Source organism: Mesocricetus auratus, unplaced genomic scaffold, assembly GCF_017639785.1.
Source record: "Mesocricetus auratus isolate SY011 unplaced genomic scaffold, BCM_Maur_2.0 Super-Scaffold_15014, whole genome shotgun sequence".
Lineage (NCBI taxonomy): Eukaryota > Metazoa > Chordata > Mammalia > Rodentia > Cricetidae > Mesocricetus > Mesocricetus auratus.
The window spans coordinates 43,061,759-43,078,588 of NW_024429186.1; the positions used below are offsets into that span (position 1 = coordinate 43,061,759).

General features: G+C 44.3%; 1 protein-coding gene across 1 annotated transcript; it reads left to right on the forward strand.

The window, feature by feature from the left end:
• Positions 1-11,045: 11,045 nt before the first annotated feature.
• On the forward strand, positions 11,046-14,943 carry Tmem30b (transmembrane protein 30B). The gene has a single exon (XM_013115338.2). The coding sequence runs from the start codon at positions 11,143-11,145 to the stop codon at positions 12,202-12,204; it is 1,062 nt and encodes a 353-aa protein (XP_012970792.1). The 5' UTR covers positions 11,046-11,142; the 3' UTR covers positions 12,205-14,943.
• The last annotated feature ends 1,887 nt before the right edge of the window (positions 14,944-16,830 follow it).

Sequence of the window (16,830 nt, forward strand, 5' to 3'; positions counted from 1 at the left end):
AGGATTGATATGTAAAATAAGAGTGTTTCTAAAATAATAATAATAATAAAAGTCTTTGTTGTGTTCTCTGTTCCTGGAAAGAATTCATGTTCGTTGAGTTATTTCTTGGAACATACAGATGGATATGAAAAGAAGTTGTTGGTAACCTGATCACATAAAGATAATTGCTGACATGTTTGAAACATTTCTTTGAGAGTCTTTTTCTATGTTTATCTACAACCAAACACCGTGTAAGAATGTGATGATCAAGATACAGACATTCAGCGGGGCAATATAAGCAAACAGAGCTGGGCATGGCCACCTGGGACTATGGAAAATTTTAAGCTTATTCTCAACATACCGTTACCTTCAAGGAAGGAGCTCAACCACACTGCTAACAGGCAGCGACCAAGGGAGGGCTGTCTTGGTAAGTCTGTCCCAGGAGTGAACCACAGTTCAAAGTGAGGCTGCTATGTGGGAGATGCCTTCACGCAGCTCACCAGCAGAGATGGCTGCTCTGTGGGCCAGAGACTGAGACTCTAAGCACATTTTGAAAACTGATCTAAAAGAAACTGGCAAGATATTTACAATAACCCACAAGTCCCTTCTGAGAGAGAACTCTGATCTTAGCAAGCTCACTAAAATGGTTACAGTTGTCTATGTTGTTTATCTTCAGGTGTTTGGGGAACTGGATCATCTGGTTCTTTGGGGTAGTGTTACCTGTTTCCAATGCCAGCAGAGGGCGCTCTGCTGCCCTAATGTTAGGATGTAATACCAAGAATAGCCAGAGGTGGGGTATGTGGACTAACAAGAGAGCAATGGTGGAGGAAAAGGACTCCCTCCACTTTCTGAAGGGGGGGGGGTCCCAGGACCAGCCTTTCACAAGCCTGTTTTTGTTCCTGTTATGCTTGCTTCAAGCCTGCCAAGCTCTTAGGCTCTGGTGTGCTCTCCTGTCATGGTCATTTAGGGTAGAGTGAAAAGGGCCACGTGATACAAGTTTCTGTTTGGGGCAACAGCTGGCACGCCCTCTACAAAGGTGGGAAAGTCAGCCGGTATGGTTACAAACAATCAGGCATTGGGAGGTTTGTCCTAACAGAGATCTGACACTTTATTTCTGATGTGTATGTGTAACGCTTCCCTGTGTGGCCTCCCATTGCCATTTGGGAGGTCAAAGAGCACTACCTTGATTTTTTTTGTAGTTTATTCCCTTTATAACCTTCCACTCTCACACGTGAGTCACAACTACAACACCCCCAACTGCACAGACATACACACCACTCCCCCCCAACTCTTGACACAGAGCTTGGAACATCCATGGCTTTGTAAACAGACAGGGAAGGCATCTCTCCTGGTGTTCATGTTTTCCATGGGAAATCCCTCCTTCATGAATGAAGAGGAGTATTGTCTACCCCAATTTTTCTACTATATGGCCCATTGATAATGCATGCAGCTAACTTGTTAGTTCCAGGACTCTGGGGTCAGTGTTCTACATGATGCTAGCCCCAGGTTATCCCTAGCCCCAGGCTAGCCCACCACTCATGATTATCCTTTGTCATTATTGTGTAGCAATCTATTGAGGAAAAAAGCTAAGGAGGCTTATATTTTTTTAGTCAATCTTGCCATACTCTTTGATTCTGGCGATTGAAATCAGTTACACACCAAGATACATGTGGTGGTTTGAATGTAAATGGACCCCATACTCTCACAGGGAATGGCACTACTAGGAGGTGTGACTTGGCCGGAGTGGGTATGGTCTTATTAAAGGAAGTGAGTCACTGTGAAGTTGGACTGTGGGGTTTCTTATGCTCAGGATGCCACCCAGTATCTCAGCTGACTTCCTATTGCCTGCAAGATGCAGGTCTCTCTCAGCTACCTCTCCATCATCACATCTGCCTGCACAATGCCATGTTCCCTGCCGTGATGGTAATGGACTGAACCTCTGAAACTGTAAGAGAGTCACCCCAATTAAATGTTTTCATTTATAAGAGTTGCTGTAGGCATGGTGTCTCTTCACGGCAATAAAACCTCAAAACTAAGACAATACACAAGCTCAATATAGATTTCCTAGCCCCAATGGCTTAAAAAAAATCATTCATGCAATAGACATGTACTTCATGGAGCAGAATAACTGATGGACCAGATATGGTGCTAATTCCAATTACAAGAAATATAGAGATAAGTCTTCTCTAGTCTATTTTCACAAAGAAGGGTCAGGAGTTCTAAATCCAATCATCAATTTCTTAACACATATATAAACACATCACATACAAACACACACACACATACACCTTATGTATAGTCTTACTCTGTGGATAGCTTTACTGAGATTAGTTTATGGGTTAAATAGGTAATTGTTTATATAAAAGGCTTAAAATTTTTGCAGGGTAAAATTATCAAGGCTGTTCATTGTATATTACCTTGTTACAACAAATACCAGATTACTCTTTGTGGAGAACCTGAGCATGCCAGACCTACCATGCCCAGACTTTCTGCCCACCATATGCCTTGTTCAGTAACATGGGCTTAATAAGTACTTGTCAATAGCTCCCTGGCTTGCTTGCTTATTAAACACATGGTAGAAGATCTAGCTGACAGCACAGCAACTGTGCCCCCGAAGCCTAGCACATGCTTAATCTTGGAATTTGGGGCTACTTCACAGTTTTTAAAACCTTAAAAATGGGGCTTGGAAAGGGGGCTCAGCAGTTAAGAGCACTTGCTGCTCTTACAGAGGATCCAGATTTGGTTTCTACCATCAAAATGACGGCTCACAGCTGACTGTAACTCTAGAGTTGTGGACAGATGCTGGGACCTGCTGGAGAGGGTTTTTCACCCTGCAGGACTGCAGGCAATGACCCAGGGTCCAGCCAGAAGCCACGGTGTGCGTGGAGGTCTGCATCCAGCACGCCCTGCAGTGTTGCTTACACAGACTGAGCACGGCCATCCACTCCACTCTCTGGTCAGCTCCTACAGCCTGCTTCCCACACTCAGATCTCCTTCTAAAGACAGCTGGAACTTACCATCACTTCCCAGCTTGTTCATCCCACACTGCGGTATCTGCAAGAACCACTCACCTTCTTCAATACTGAACGTGAGGCAGAAAGTTTTGCTTATACAGAAATTTAAAAATAAAAGAATACCCTGTCCTCTGAAGGACAGACACTTCGATTCTGTAACACTCAAGCAGTTGTGTCTCAAGTCTCAGGAATCACTGGAGTGAATAATTCAGGACTAGAAAATAAGTAGATCTGGGTTTCTCATATTCTAACACCAAACACTCAGTAAGAAAACATCCAGCACTCAGAGACAAAGGCAGGGAGTACCACAAGTTCAAGGCCAGGAAGGGCTACAAAATAAGACAAAGAGAGGAGGGAGAGAGAGGGAGGGAGAGGGAAGGGGGAGAGAGGAGTGAACTTAATGGAGAGGAAAAACAATTTACACTAGAAACTAAAAATATAAAATAAAGCACTATGAATAACCCACATAGAGAAGACAGGCTTTACTGAAATACAAATTATTGACGGTACATACTGCTAGATTGAAACAAAATCATAATAATACCAAGTGTTTCAAAATAATATCAAGTATAGCTAAAATCAAAATACCAACAAGATCTTTTAAACATTAAATGAAAAACATAAATGTTCCATAAAAACTTTTGCTATGTATTTATTTGTGGGTTTTGTTTTTATGGGATTTTTTTTGTTTTGTTTTTGTTTTTTGAGACAAGTTTTCTCTCTTTACCTTGGCTGTAGTGGAACTTATTCTGTAGACCAGGCTGACCTCAAATTCCCAGAGATCTGCCTGCTTCTGCCTCCCATGAGCTGGGTGGAATTAAAGACGTGTATCATCATCACCACCTGATAAAAACTTTTTAAATGTTTAATTTTTTATTCCTGATACATAGGTACTTCACTGAGTTAAAGAGTCAGCTTGTAGTCATGGAGGTGATGCCTTTCCTAAACTGACAAGTTTTCCTCCATCAGGGACAGCATGCAGACTGGCTCTCCAGACGCTGTTCTGTATTCATGACCCCTTCCCATTTCCAGTCCTCAGCATGGGTGCTGAGTGCCTCTTACCTGAGACCCAGGACAACCTATTTCAGTTCTCATCCAAATCGGATTCCTCTTTCCAGACACAGCTATCCTGCCCCTTCCCTCTGTGGACTCTCTCCTATCAATTCACCAAGCACTAACCTTACAGGCAAATTCTCTACAGTTTGAAACCAGTTGCTTTTCAGCGGGCTAATCTGCGGTCCTTTAATCTGGCCATCCCATACCCAATGCCTGTGTCCTTTATGACATTTTGGTGCCTATCTTGGTCCCAATTTTCATCGTATACTGCCCCCTGCTGTTCAGCCCACCCAACTGTACTCAAAGTTCGCCATTTGACCTCCATTGTTTTACAGTAACTCTGTTGATAAAGGGGAAAGAAGTTGTATGTGTTTTGAACCTTTGCTTAAGGGCTGGCTAACTGAAGTTTCTGTAGAACTTCCACTAGGGGGTACCATCCCATAACATTTGAAATGCTGAATGCAGCTCTTAATGAAAATTGAAGTTCAGACACATGGAATTTTAGAAACTTTTCTGAACACTTGCTGTAATTTTATGAAGCAATTTAATTTGATTCCTTTTAAATAATAGCTGCCTCATGGGCAGAGTAATACACAACAATCTTAAGCAGTATAAACCTATATAAGGGAACACCAATAAAAAACTCAGACTCTATTACTGTAACATAAATAGTCATGAATTAAATCAAATACAAGCAACACTTCAGTAGAGCCAGACAAGTGGAGTTATTTTTACTTTAGCAAGAGAAATAGATATGCAAAGGTTGACTTTAAAACAAAGACTTTGCAAAAACAAAAATAAAGGCCACTCCGATGTTCTGGGATCCCTTGCATAAGTAAAATGAAATGATTCTACCATCTCTGGGGTTTAAATTTTTACCTGCAGTACTGCAAACTGGTTCAGAGTTGGAATCTTCGGGGTTCTTTTAGGAGAAAATAGGCCAAGGAATTGTAGTGGAGTGGTTGAAATGCAGGACTCTAGAGTGCAGGTGATCTTTGAACCCTTCAGCTCTTCCTTAATACTGTGAGAATCTCCATCACATTAGCCATTATCCAGATTCTGCATCCCTCCATTGGGAATGATAACTGAACCCACCTCGTTGGTTTGTGCTCTGAAGTAGATGAAATAATTAAAGTGTGATGACATACAGAAGATAATAGCTGGTAGCTTTTCATTCAGTGGGTGATTGTAATGAAGGCCTTTTAAGATGTTGTCCTAGTTAGGGTCACTATTGCTGTGATGAAACGCCATGACCAAAAGCAACTTGAGGAGGAAAGGGTTTATTTCTCTCACAATTCCATATAACTCTTCACCATCAAAAGCAGTGAGGGCAGGAACCTGGAGGCAGGAACTGATGCAGGGGCCATGGAGGGGAGCTGCTAACTGGTTTGTTCAGTCTGCATCTTTATAGACATCCAGGACCACCAGCCCAGGGATGGAACTACCTACAATGGGTTGGAGCCTGCCATATCAATCACCAATTAAGATTATGCCTTACAGGGTTGCCTACAGGTCAGTGTTATAAAGGTATTTTCTTAATTGAGGTTCCCTCTTCCCAGATGACTTTAGCTTGTATTAAGTTGACATAAAACTAGCCAGCACAGATGACAAAAAAACAGAAATCATTTCAGAAAGACTTCTTAACTATCATTTTGATAAACACATTCATACAGGTAAGCAATTATAGGGCTAGAAAAAAATCAAGCAACTTGACTGTAGTCACACGGTTATTTACTTACTTTAGAGTAAAACTGGACTTCCTTAATGCCAGGCCAGCACTCTCCCCATTATCATTATCAGTGTGTGACAGCTATCAATATAGACTAAATATATCCCGGGATTAAAAATAGATTTTTAGGACAAAATTTTGCTAAAGTAGCAAAATAAATGCATTGTATGACAGTTTGAAAGAATCTTACTGTACATATATTAAGAGTTTGAATTTTAAGCCCGTTTCTTTCTTTCTTTTTTTTCTCTCTCGAGACAGGGTTTCTCTGTATTGTTTTGGAGGCTGTCCTAGAACTCACTTTGTAGGCCAGGCTAGCCTTGAACTCAAAGAGATCCGCCTGCCTCTGCCTCCTGAGTGCTGGGATTAAAGGTGTGCACTACCAATGCCCGTCCTTAAACCCATTTCTTACTTTAGAAATTTACCTTTAGAAAATATTTTTAACTATATGCAAAATTCACTACCATCTACCTTGGAATATTGAAAAAGTAAAACTCCATATGTTCAACAACAGGAAAACAATTAAAGGTGACAGACCTGTGGATTATAGAACTACTTGAAAATAACAAAGAAGCCTGGGGCTATGTCAGTGGAAACCCTGCTCTGCATATGCAAACTCCTGAGCTGGATCCCCAGGGCTGGAGAAAAAAAAGCTGGAAAAGGGCTGGTAGAGAAAAAGAAGAAGAAAAGGGAAGAGAGTAAAGAAGACAAGACACAAAGGAACATAGACAAGATTTATTTCATTTCATTCCAAAAGGCCGTGAGTTGGCAAGCAGAATAACCGTTTACTTCATGCTGATTACAACCAATTAAAATTAAATACTTACTTGGTTAAAACTTAAAAAAGAAGCATGGTGGTGGTGGTGGCGGCGGCGGCGGCGGCAGGCGTGGCAAGCGGCAGCGGGCAGGCAGGCGGCGGCGGCGGCGGCGCACGCCTTTAATCCCAGCACTCGGGAAGCAGAGGCAGGCGGATCTCTGTGAGTTCAAGGCCAGCCTGGCCTACAGAGCGAATTCCAGGACAGCCTCCAAAACAATACAGAGAAACCCTGTCTCAAAGAAAAAATAAAAGAATAAAGAAAGCTAGCTCTATGCAAGCATGAATGAATTTATAAGGCCAGGCGTTGGTGGTGCACGCCTTTAATCCTAGCACTTGGGAGGCAGAGGTAGGTGGATCTCTGTGAGTTTGAGGCCAGCCTGGTCTACCAAGCAAGTTCCAGGACAGCCTCCAAAACAATACAGAGAAAGCCTGTTTTAAAAAAAAAAAAAAAAAAAGAAGGAAAGAATGAAGCAATTTTAGTAGTATTTATATGAGAAATTTCTTTTCCCCCCTTTAAGTTGTCTTAAGATTGATACAATAAAGAATCATACAAAATGAATACATTTATTCACATGACTAGTACTAAAAAAATTCACAAAAAAACCCAAAAAACAAAGAGTTCACATGATCCAAACATCTTGTTGAAGTTGTTTTAGAAGATATTTTTTAAACAATCATATTTACATATTCAATATCTCCAGTGTGTGTGTAGGGGACCCTACATAATGTTTCAATCTTTTTATTTTATTTATTTATAAATGTTTATTTCAACTAAAAACAATCTTATTTTACATACCAATCCCAGTTCCCTTTCCCTCCCCTCCTCCCATGTCCCCCACCAACCACCCCACCCCACCTCCATCCACTCCCCAGGAAGGATGAAGCCTCCCATTGGGGATCATCAAAGTCTGTCTCATCATTTGAGGAAGGGCCTAGGTCCTCCCCTGTGTAGCTAGGCTGAGAGAGCATCCCTCTATAGGGAATGGGTTCCCAAAGTCCATTTGTGCACTAGGGATAAGTATTGGCTCCACTGCCAGAGGCCCTATAGACTGCCCGGGCCTCCCAACTGACACCCACATTTAGGGGGCCTGGTTTGGTCCTATGCTGGTTCCCCAGCTGTCAGACTAGGGTCCAGGAGCTCTCACTTGCTCAGGTCAGCTGTTTCTGTGGGTTTCCCCAGCATGGTCTTGACCCTTTTGCTCATCACTCCTCCCTCTCTACAACTGGATTCCAAGAGTTCAACTCAGTGATTAGCTGTCCAAGCATCTTTTAATAAATTATGTCCAAGACCAGACCCTTTATCATACAATGAGTTCTGGGGGGCACATGGTATGTATCAGTTCCTAGCCTCTCTGAATTCATGAGTTGGTACAGGAAATAAGACTCATACAGCCATCCCTTCAAATCCTAGGACACTGGTTCCAAGAACCCTGAAGGATGCCAAGATCTGCACATACTCCAAGTACCCAACATAAACTGGTGTAGTATTTGCATATAACATACACATATAGCCAGCTGAATACTTTAAACCACCTCTACATTTCCTGCAATACAAGAAATGTCCTAGATTGTCTAGGGAAGGACGTGAGAAATGTCTGAACATATTTAGCACAGACACAATTATCTTCCTTTAATTCTTTTCCAGTTAAACTTGGTTGAATTTGCAGACATGGATCTCAGCACCACTTTACCTTAGTCTTCAATATCCCATCTCAGACAGGCAATTTTTCTCATCCCTCTTGCCCTCAACCCCCCCTTCAGTCCACTAATACCATCCCTTCCTTCTCCTAGGCAGTTGATACTGCCTTTTCCTATACAGAGAGGAACGCCTGGCCTCAGGGCCCACTCTACACCAGCCTCTCCAATGGCTGAGGCTACGGTGTGTGTCACCAGCTCTAGCCAGAAAGAATTCTTAAGTCCAGATGTATTCTTCCTCTGTACTTACCCCCACTCTCTGGTTTCAGAACCAACAAGGCACCTGCTTCCTGGACCCAGGACCTTCAGCCTACTACTGCCTTAGTCCAAGCTTGTGCATGCCATCATCTTCCCCCAAAATAGCCAGCTAGGAGGAGGTCTTTCCCTTAGGGTCCAGGTTCTTCTAGGTCATTATCACTGGCTTTCCTCCTCGTTTTACAAATACCTAAAGAGCTGCCTTTGCCCACTGCCCCTTCCCCCTCTCTCCCGGTCCTGACTGCAGCTAACTCTCCCACGCCTGAAATGGTACCTCAGAAACGAAAGCCAATGGCTGTCTTCCATGTTCCATTTCTCTTGACTTTGCAGCTGTGTTTAATCCTTTTGGCCATTTTATGCCCTGAAATAGTCTTCTCTTTTCTCTCTTATCACCTTAATCAGCAGAAGGAGCAAACTGTTGCCTTTGGGCCATCCAGGGAGAAGAGATGTGGAGGAAGGGCTCTGAGTTCCTCAGGAGAGCAGGGGTGTGGTGGCCGTGCAGTTGTAGACCGAAGATCCATCAGATAAAGTTGTGAGCACTGGATTCCTTCCAGCAGCCTGAATCAGACAGAAGGGTGGGAGGAAGTCACCAGAAGGGCTCAGAGATTTGCTTATTCTGTGCCAGAAAAAAAAAGTGTAAGGGAGAATGAACCACACTAGGGGGACCTGTTGACAGTTTGGAATGCCCTCTTTTAGGGTATAAGGGATAGAAGTAGAATTGAAGACAGCTGGGTCTTCTGCAGTATTCTCCAACAGCTTGCACTTCCAACCTACATTCGTTCAACAGGAGAAAATCAACGTCCCACGGTTAAAGTAGTTTTGCCTTTTAATTTTAGTGTCAGTCTGGTGAGCAGCTTGATAAGTGATTGTACCCTAGCTATTGGCTGTTTTGATTCTTACTCCTACGTAGTAGGTGTCTGTCTCAGTTTTCCACTCCTGTGGTAAAATACCTCGACACACGGCAACTTGGGGAGGATGGGGCTTCTTTTACATCCATGGTCACAGGAAGTCAGAGCAGAAGTCATGGGGGAACACTGCCTACTGCCTTGCTTCCCATGGCGTGCTCCATTTGTTTTTGTATATACTCCAGACTATGTGCCCAGAGGAGGCACAACCGCATCGATCATTAACCAAACCCCACCCCACAGGCTTGCCTACAGATGTCCTCTCAGATGTGGCTCCTCCTTCTTGGGTAACTCTCGCTTGTGTCAAGCTAACTAAAACAACAGCGACATCCCAGACTGGACCACAAAGGCTTCCTTCTGTCTTCTACACTGTCCAGCAGAGGGCTGGAGACTTGGAAGACAACTTTGAAAACTATTTTTTTAACAGATATTCTGATTTTCCAAGTTTTCAATGGATTTTGAATGAGTGCCGAGTAAAAGACATAGGACACAGGTGTGAAAGTGTAACCAAGAAAACACTGAAGTTACCTGCACTTTATGAGCTATGTGTACTCCAGGAGCTGAGGAGGATTGGATGCAACATGAAATAGGCTCTTGTGTATTCTAACCAGACTAGATACAAAAACAGCAAAACAAAACAAACAACAAAAACAGAATCCCAGGCGACTCATAGAGCTAAGTAGTTTAATATAGTTTATAAATGCTTCTAGTTCAACTTCCTCAGCCTATGTATGGCAAACGTCCTTGACTGTGGCTATCAGCTAGGTGCCCTTGGGTCAGGCTGGTCAAGCAGGTAATCTGCAAAGAAAATCACATGAAGCAATCCGTAACATTTTTCCCTCTCCTTGATGGTTTCTCCCACCAGCTAGAGAAGACATGCAACGGCTGCAAACTCTCTGTCTTTGATTCTTTTTAAGAAGATCGTTTTATTTATTTATTTTTTCACCGAACTTTGCACCTTTCGCAGTTATTAAGCCAGACTGGAACATCTGGCTAGAAAATAATCGTTCCTTCAGTGAAGGAGGAGAAATAAGAACCCGTGTTGAAACAGAGTTAGCATAATTCCCAGGGCACTACAATTTGTGCTTGAAAACTAAGTGTAAACCTACTACGACTCGCCCTTCTCCTTAGATAGTCAGGATTAACAACCTTAACAAGGTAATAAATAATCAAGTCAACCGAACCCCACCCTGGAGTGAGCTCTGGGGTGGAACTTTTTGTTTAAGGCAGGCTTGTGACTGGGAGAAAGAGGCTCAGGCCCTGTAGAAGGCGAAAAGGAACCTGAGCCAAGTTATGAGCTACTCAGATCCCATCACTCGCAGTGGAATGGGGGTTGGGGTGAGGGGTGGGGTGAGGAGCGGGGAGCGCTGTACTTTAGAGGGCCGAGGACTCAGAGCCGGCCTGGTGACTTGAGGAAGCCCGCCCTGCTCACCTGGGAAGGGCGCCCTGCAGGGGCGGAGCCGTCTCGGGTCACCTGGGCGGTGGCGGAACTGAGAAGTCTGGGCGGATGCCGGGCACCTGGCAATCCACCTCACCTGCGCGGGCGGGCGAGGGGCGGGGCGGGGCGGGCGCACCTGCGCGGGCGGGGGGCGGGGCCGGGGAGCAGCCGTCGAGCTGGGAGAGCGTGCGGAGGCGGGCGGTCAGCCTCGACCCGGGCCTGAGACCCCGCCGCTGACCCCGGCCCGAGCCCCAGCCATGACTTGGAGCGTGTCGGCGCGGGGCGCGCAGCAGCCGGACAACACGGCCTTCACGCAGCAGCGCCTCCCGGCCTGGCAGCCGCTGCTCTCGGCCGGCATCACGCTGCCGCTCTTCTTCTGCGCCGGCCTGGCTTTCATCGGCCTGGGCCTGGGCCTCTTCTACTCCTCCAACGGCATCAAGGAGCTGGAGTACGACTACACCGGCAACCCCGGCACCGGCAACTGCACGCTGTGCGCCACCGAGGGCCAGGGCCGCGCGCCGCCACCCAACTGCTCGTGCGCCTGGTACTTCTCGCTGCCCGAGCTCTTCCCGGGCCCCGTGTACCTCTACTACGAGCTGTCCAACTTCTACCAGAACAACCGGCGCTACGGAGTGTCCCGCGACGACGCGCAGCTCAGCGGCCTGGCCAGCGCGCTGCGCCACCCGGCCAACGAGTGCGCCCCCTACCAGATCAGCGCCACCGGCCTGCCCATCGCGCCCTGCGGCGCCATCGCCAACAGCCTCTTCAACGACACCTTCACGCTGTGGCACCAGCGCCTGCCGGGGGGACCCTACGTCGAGGTGCCTCTCGACCGCACCGCCATCGCCTGGTGGACCGACTACCACGTCAAGTTCCGCAACCCGCCCCTGGTGAACGGCAGCCTGAAGCTGGCCTTCAGCGGCACGGCGCCGCCGCCCAACTGGCACCGACCGGTTTACGAGCTCAGCCCGGACCCCAACAACACCGGCTTCATCAACCAGGACTTCGTGGTGTGGATGCGCACGGCGGCGCTGCCCACCTTCCGCAAGCTGTACGCGCGCATCCGTCAGGGCAACTACTCGGCCGGCCTGCCCCGGGGTGCCTACATTGTCAACATCACCTACAACTACCCGGTGCGCTCCTTCGGCGGACACAAGCTCATCATCTTTAGCAACATCTCATGGATGGGTGGCAAGAACCCTTTCCTGGGCATCGCCTATCTGGTCGTCGGCTCCCTCTGCATCCTCATGGGTTTTGTCATGCTGGTCGTCTACATTCGCTACCAGGACCAGGATGACGATGACAACGATGACGAGTGATGCTGCTTCCCGAAGACCCCTTCCAGCTTCTTGGCCAAGCCGCTTTTCAGCGGCGGTCCTTTGCTCCTTAGCACAACAACTTCGAGCTCACCGATTGCCTCTTGTGGACGAAGGGTCTGGAGAAAGGAATCACCCGTTTCCTGATGTCTTTTGGAATGCAGAATGCCAGATCTTGTGATTTCTCCCCATCTCCTTCATGGCTTACCGAGTTGACATGTCAGGTCTATAGCATTCCAGAGCAAAGGAGATATCTGGACCGGAACTAGTTAAGACCAGCAGCCAGCAGTTGGATCCTTACTCTAAAATTCTGTTCCTTCAGTAGGACGGATTTCTGGGAGGGAGGTATAGGTGTCTGGAGAGTTGAGATGCAGGGTGGTGCCCACTGATGGCCTACAGAAACTTGAAGGAGTAGGGAAAGCATATTTGTTAGAATTTAAGTCGATGGAGAACGTTGAGCCTCTCGGGTTCTGACCCAGTAAGACCAGGATGGGCAACCTTCACTGAAGAGTCTGCCTTTCCTGAAGAGCCTCAGTGCCCTTGAATTTGGGAGTCTTGAGCCAGGCTGGGCCTGAAGCACTCAGATTTTTCTGGTAATAATCTATTACCATGAACACTGACGATCACAGTGCTCGGGTTTGGTCTTACACATAGGAAGCTTCCAATTTGTGGAATGAACGAGAAAAATTGCTAGCTCTAGGAAACTAGCATGCAGATCTGCAGGGCAGGAGTGTGCCAACTCGTAATTAAATGTAAAAGCAAACTTCACAAGACACTGTAAAAACTTGAAAAGGCAAGGCAGGTTTGCATGGCTCAGGGGGAAGTGTCTAAAACTTAGAAACTGAGTTGCAAATAATCTTAGCAGGAGACCGTTTTCCTGGGATCCTGAGTGTCTCTCGACTCTTTGCTAGTCCCTTTTGAATCATCATCTTTTTTTTTTAATGCTTAAGGGAATAGTTTAATTCATTCATATCATTTTCACAAAGAACTGTCTTAAACACAGTTTTAATTTATTCACAAATGAAATCCATTTCTAGTGATCATGTTTTAAAAATGCCAAGAATTATATTCTTATATGAAAAGTAGACTCAAGATTATTTCAGCCTTAATGTTAAAATCATTCAGTTGATTTTATTGGATTGTCCACAAAAGATATAAAGCTATAAGAATACAGGTACAATAATGGGACTTTTTAAATTTTAAAGCCCTCCTTTTATGGAACAATAACATAAAAGAACTTAAAAATAAAATTTCCCATGATACTGTCTTCCAGGTTCCCTGAAGAAAACAGTTAACTTGGTATTTGTCAGGGTCTTCTGGTCCTGGCTCCCCAGTGCTGTTAATTTCAGGTTATGGGTATATTTTTCATTCCTCAAAGGCAGTACATGGTCTTGAAGTATGTTTTATTTTTATGGCAGCCAAATGTTGAGTTATATTGAATAATTTCCATTAATTCCCTTATTCTTTGTAGTCGATACTAGTTTTGGATGCACAGCATGTCTGTCTTAAGATTGTCTGGGTCAAAAGTGACTTAAAATCATCTTGTCTCATTTTTATGTATATCAGAAAATTCTTTTAGTAGTTCCAGTATGCCGGCTTTCTGACTTCTGAATGTGATAAAATTTGATATTGGATCATGTACTGTGGTTTTTGACTATGAAAAGCTGATCATTACATGTATTTTTAGAAAGTTTTATTTATTATGAATGCCTGGTTGGCTAACTCTTCTGTGTCCTAATGAAGTTTGCTACACTTTTTTTTCACTATATAGTTGAAGGTAACTATTTTGCTATTATTTGTAGAACATTAGTCTCTCGTTGTACATTTTAATGTGAGACCACGACACTTAAGGCCCTGTGATTAAATTGTAGTTCCAGGCCTTGTCTCCGAGGTTTTTGAAAGAGAGTAAAGGTTGTGTTTGTCTTTCTCTGTTATCACATTACTTAGCTCTTTTGAACTGTGGTCTTAAAGGCACACACACAGTGCCTCGTGTTACTATCACCTTTTGGAATAAGATTCAGTCAAGGAGAACTCACTCTTTGATTACTAACTTCCTAAAGCAGCATTTGAACATACATCCTGTGTTTAGAATACACGATCTTCAAGTATTGTTTAAATTTGACAGATGGCAATCTCTTTTAAATCTTAGTATAAAATGTTATTAAAGAATGTGATCATAGCAGTCCTGCCTCTCTGCATTTTACTCAGATCATAAATTACAATTAACTGTTAGTGCTTGAGACTGCAAAAGAGCTGAAATTTTAAAACAAAATTGTCAGGCTTTTGCCTCAGGGACTCCTTACTCTGCAACATTTTTGTGCAGTATCGGGATTCTGATTGATTGCATCCTCATGTGTTTTCCAACTGGAGGTATGTCTTCTAAGAGTGAACAAGAGTGAACCTCAGCAGTTGGACTAGAAATAAACTTTGACCTACTTTGTGAAATAAAGGTACAAACAAAATTGTTCAGTGAGATACCTACCTCCATAAAAAATAATAAAAAAGCAGAGGTTTCCAACATGTCCACATCTGAAGTCGCTCAACAATCTGCTCACTAGAAAACTGTTTAAAAATTAAGGACAGACTTTCCTTTGGAACAAATGCTACTTAGTAGAATGTAGCCACAACTTCTCTGCCACACCAAAGAGTTCTTGGTGAGTCTGTGTTATCAACCAGCAGCTTATATGAACTTGGATAAAAGTCATCAGTTACTATAAATAAAACTAAATTCTTTTTTATTTACACTGGACATTCATTTACATCCCACATTTTGGCTATGGGTAAAAGAGAGTTAATTTTAGTCGGCAATTAAAAAAAATTTCCACCCAGGAGAATTTCTCTTAATTCTCTCACAAGAGTCACTTAAGGGGCCTTCCCAAATCTGATTGCAACCCATTAAGGCCTGAAGAGATCTCACATGTCAGCTTCAGCTTGTAAAGAGCTGGCTACATTTATTTATTTTTAGTGGTTTTCCAGTTGCTGGTGTTGCACCCTAGTATCCTTTATAATTTTCCCATGGCAGTGTGCATTTGGGAAAACTTACCTGCACCTTGTAAGAAGATAGCCATCATCAGTGTTCCTGATGTGAGGGAGGTCTCTAGAGCATGCTGACCATCCTTCAGTTAGCATACCGTTCTGGCACAGAGAAAACTCGTATGTAATGAGAACAAGCACACTGGGGTCATAGACTGGACGGGGAAGGTGACCAGACATGCTCCTGGTCTGACAGGGTACCAGAGGGCTCGGGGTCAGCAGCCAGCAGCAATGGAAGTTGTGGAGAAGACAAGGCTGGCTCAGCTGCAGAACCCACTAAGGACAGGACTTTATGGAGATGAGTGGTTCACCACCTTCTAAACCCTAGCTGATCAATTTGAGTGTGATTTATCTTTTCTTTAGAAGCAAAAGCATTGTCGTCAGGGTCCTTCACAGTCGTGCCCTCCACACTGACTCCTCACTAAGCTCCCATGGTGAACTACATAACTAGTGACTACTGTAAATGATGTGCATTAATAACGACATTTTGTTTTCCTTAAAGGGCTTTGCTCTGGAAGCCCAAGGTGCTTAACACTGTGTGACCTCATTCATCTTCTCCATCAGAGAGCGCCGGGGCTTCTAGAAAGCTATCAAGACCAATGGGGTAGAAATTGATTCCTTTCTATTTTTTTTCTATTTTGTTCAAAACTCTATAAAAATAAGCAGTGTCGGCTGGAGGCGTGTTTCAGTAGGAAAAGGCACTTGCTGCCAAGTCTGGCAACCCCAGTTCTATTCCCAGGACCAACATAGTGAAAGGAGAAAGCTGGATTCTTCAAGGTGTTCTCTGGCCTCCACACCAGAGCTCTTGCACGTGTATGCCCACACGATGCATAGGTGTAAAAATAGGTTAAGTCATACTCCTTAGAAACAAAAGAAAGAAGTCTAATAGTGAACTTGTGACAGTCATTGAAATGGATTACTAATTTTTCTTAAATTATTACCTTTACTGGATGGCAGTGGCACACGCCTTTAATCCCAGCACTTGGGAGGCAGAGGCAGACTTATCTCTGAGTTCGAGGTCACCCACGCATGCGTGCGCACACACACACACACACTCATTACATTTATTTTCTGTGTGTGTGTGCACGTGCGTGTGATTCATGCTCAAGAGCAAGTGTTCACAATCCACAACACAAGTAAAAATCAGAGGACAACTTTCAGGAGTCATTTTTTCAGATTTATCTTATTGTATGTGTATGAGTGTTTTGCTGGCATGTATGTATATGCACCACGTGCAATGGTTGGTGCCTGAGGTCAGGAGAAGGCATTGGATAACCCCTGGGACTGGAGCTATCAATGGTTGTAAGCTACCATTTGAGTGCTAGGAATTGAACCTGGGTCCTCTGCAAAAACAGCAAGTGCTTGCAACTGCCAAGCCATTTCTCCAGTCCCTCAGGAGTCTATTCTGCCTTTCTACCACGTGGATCCTAGGGCTCAAACTTATACCATCAGGCTTAGTGACCAGCACCTTAACTGCTGGGCTGTCTTGAGATCTTCCCAGCTTCACCATTTAAATGAATTAATTTTGTTTTGAGATTTCATATACACACAATATATATGTATATATGATGTATATATGTAAAAAACATATATTCT

Bases quoted from the DNA above. Each gene is read 5' to 3' on its own strand.
- Tmem30b (XM_013115338.2), top strand. From the start codon at position 11,143: ATGACTTGGAGCGTGTCGGCGCGGGGCGCGCAGCAGCCGGACAACACG.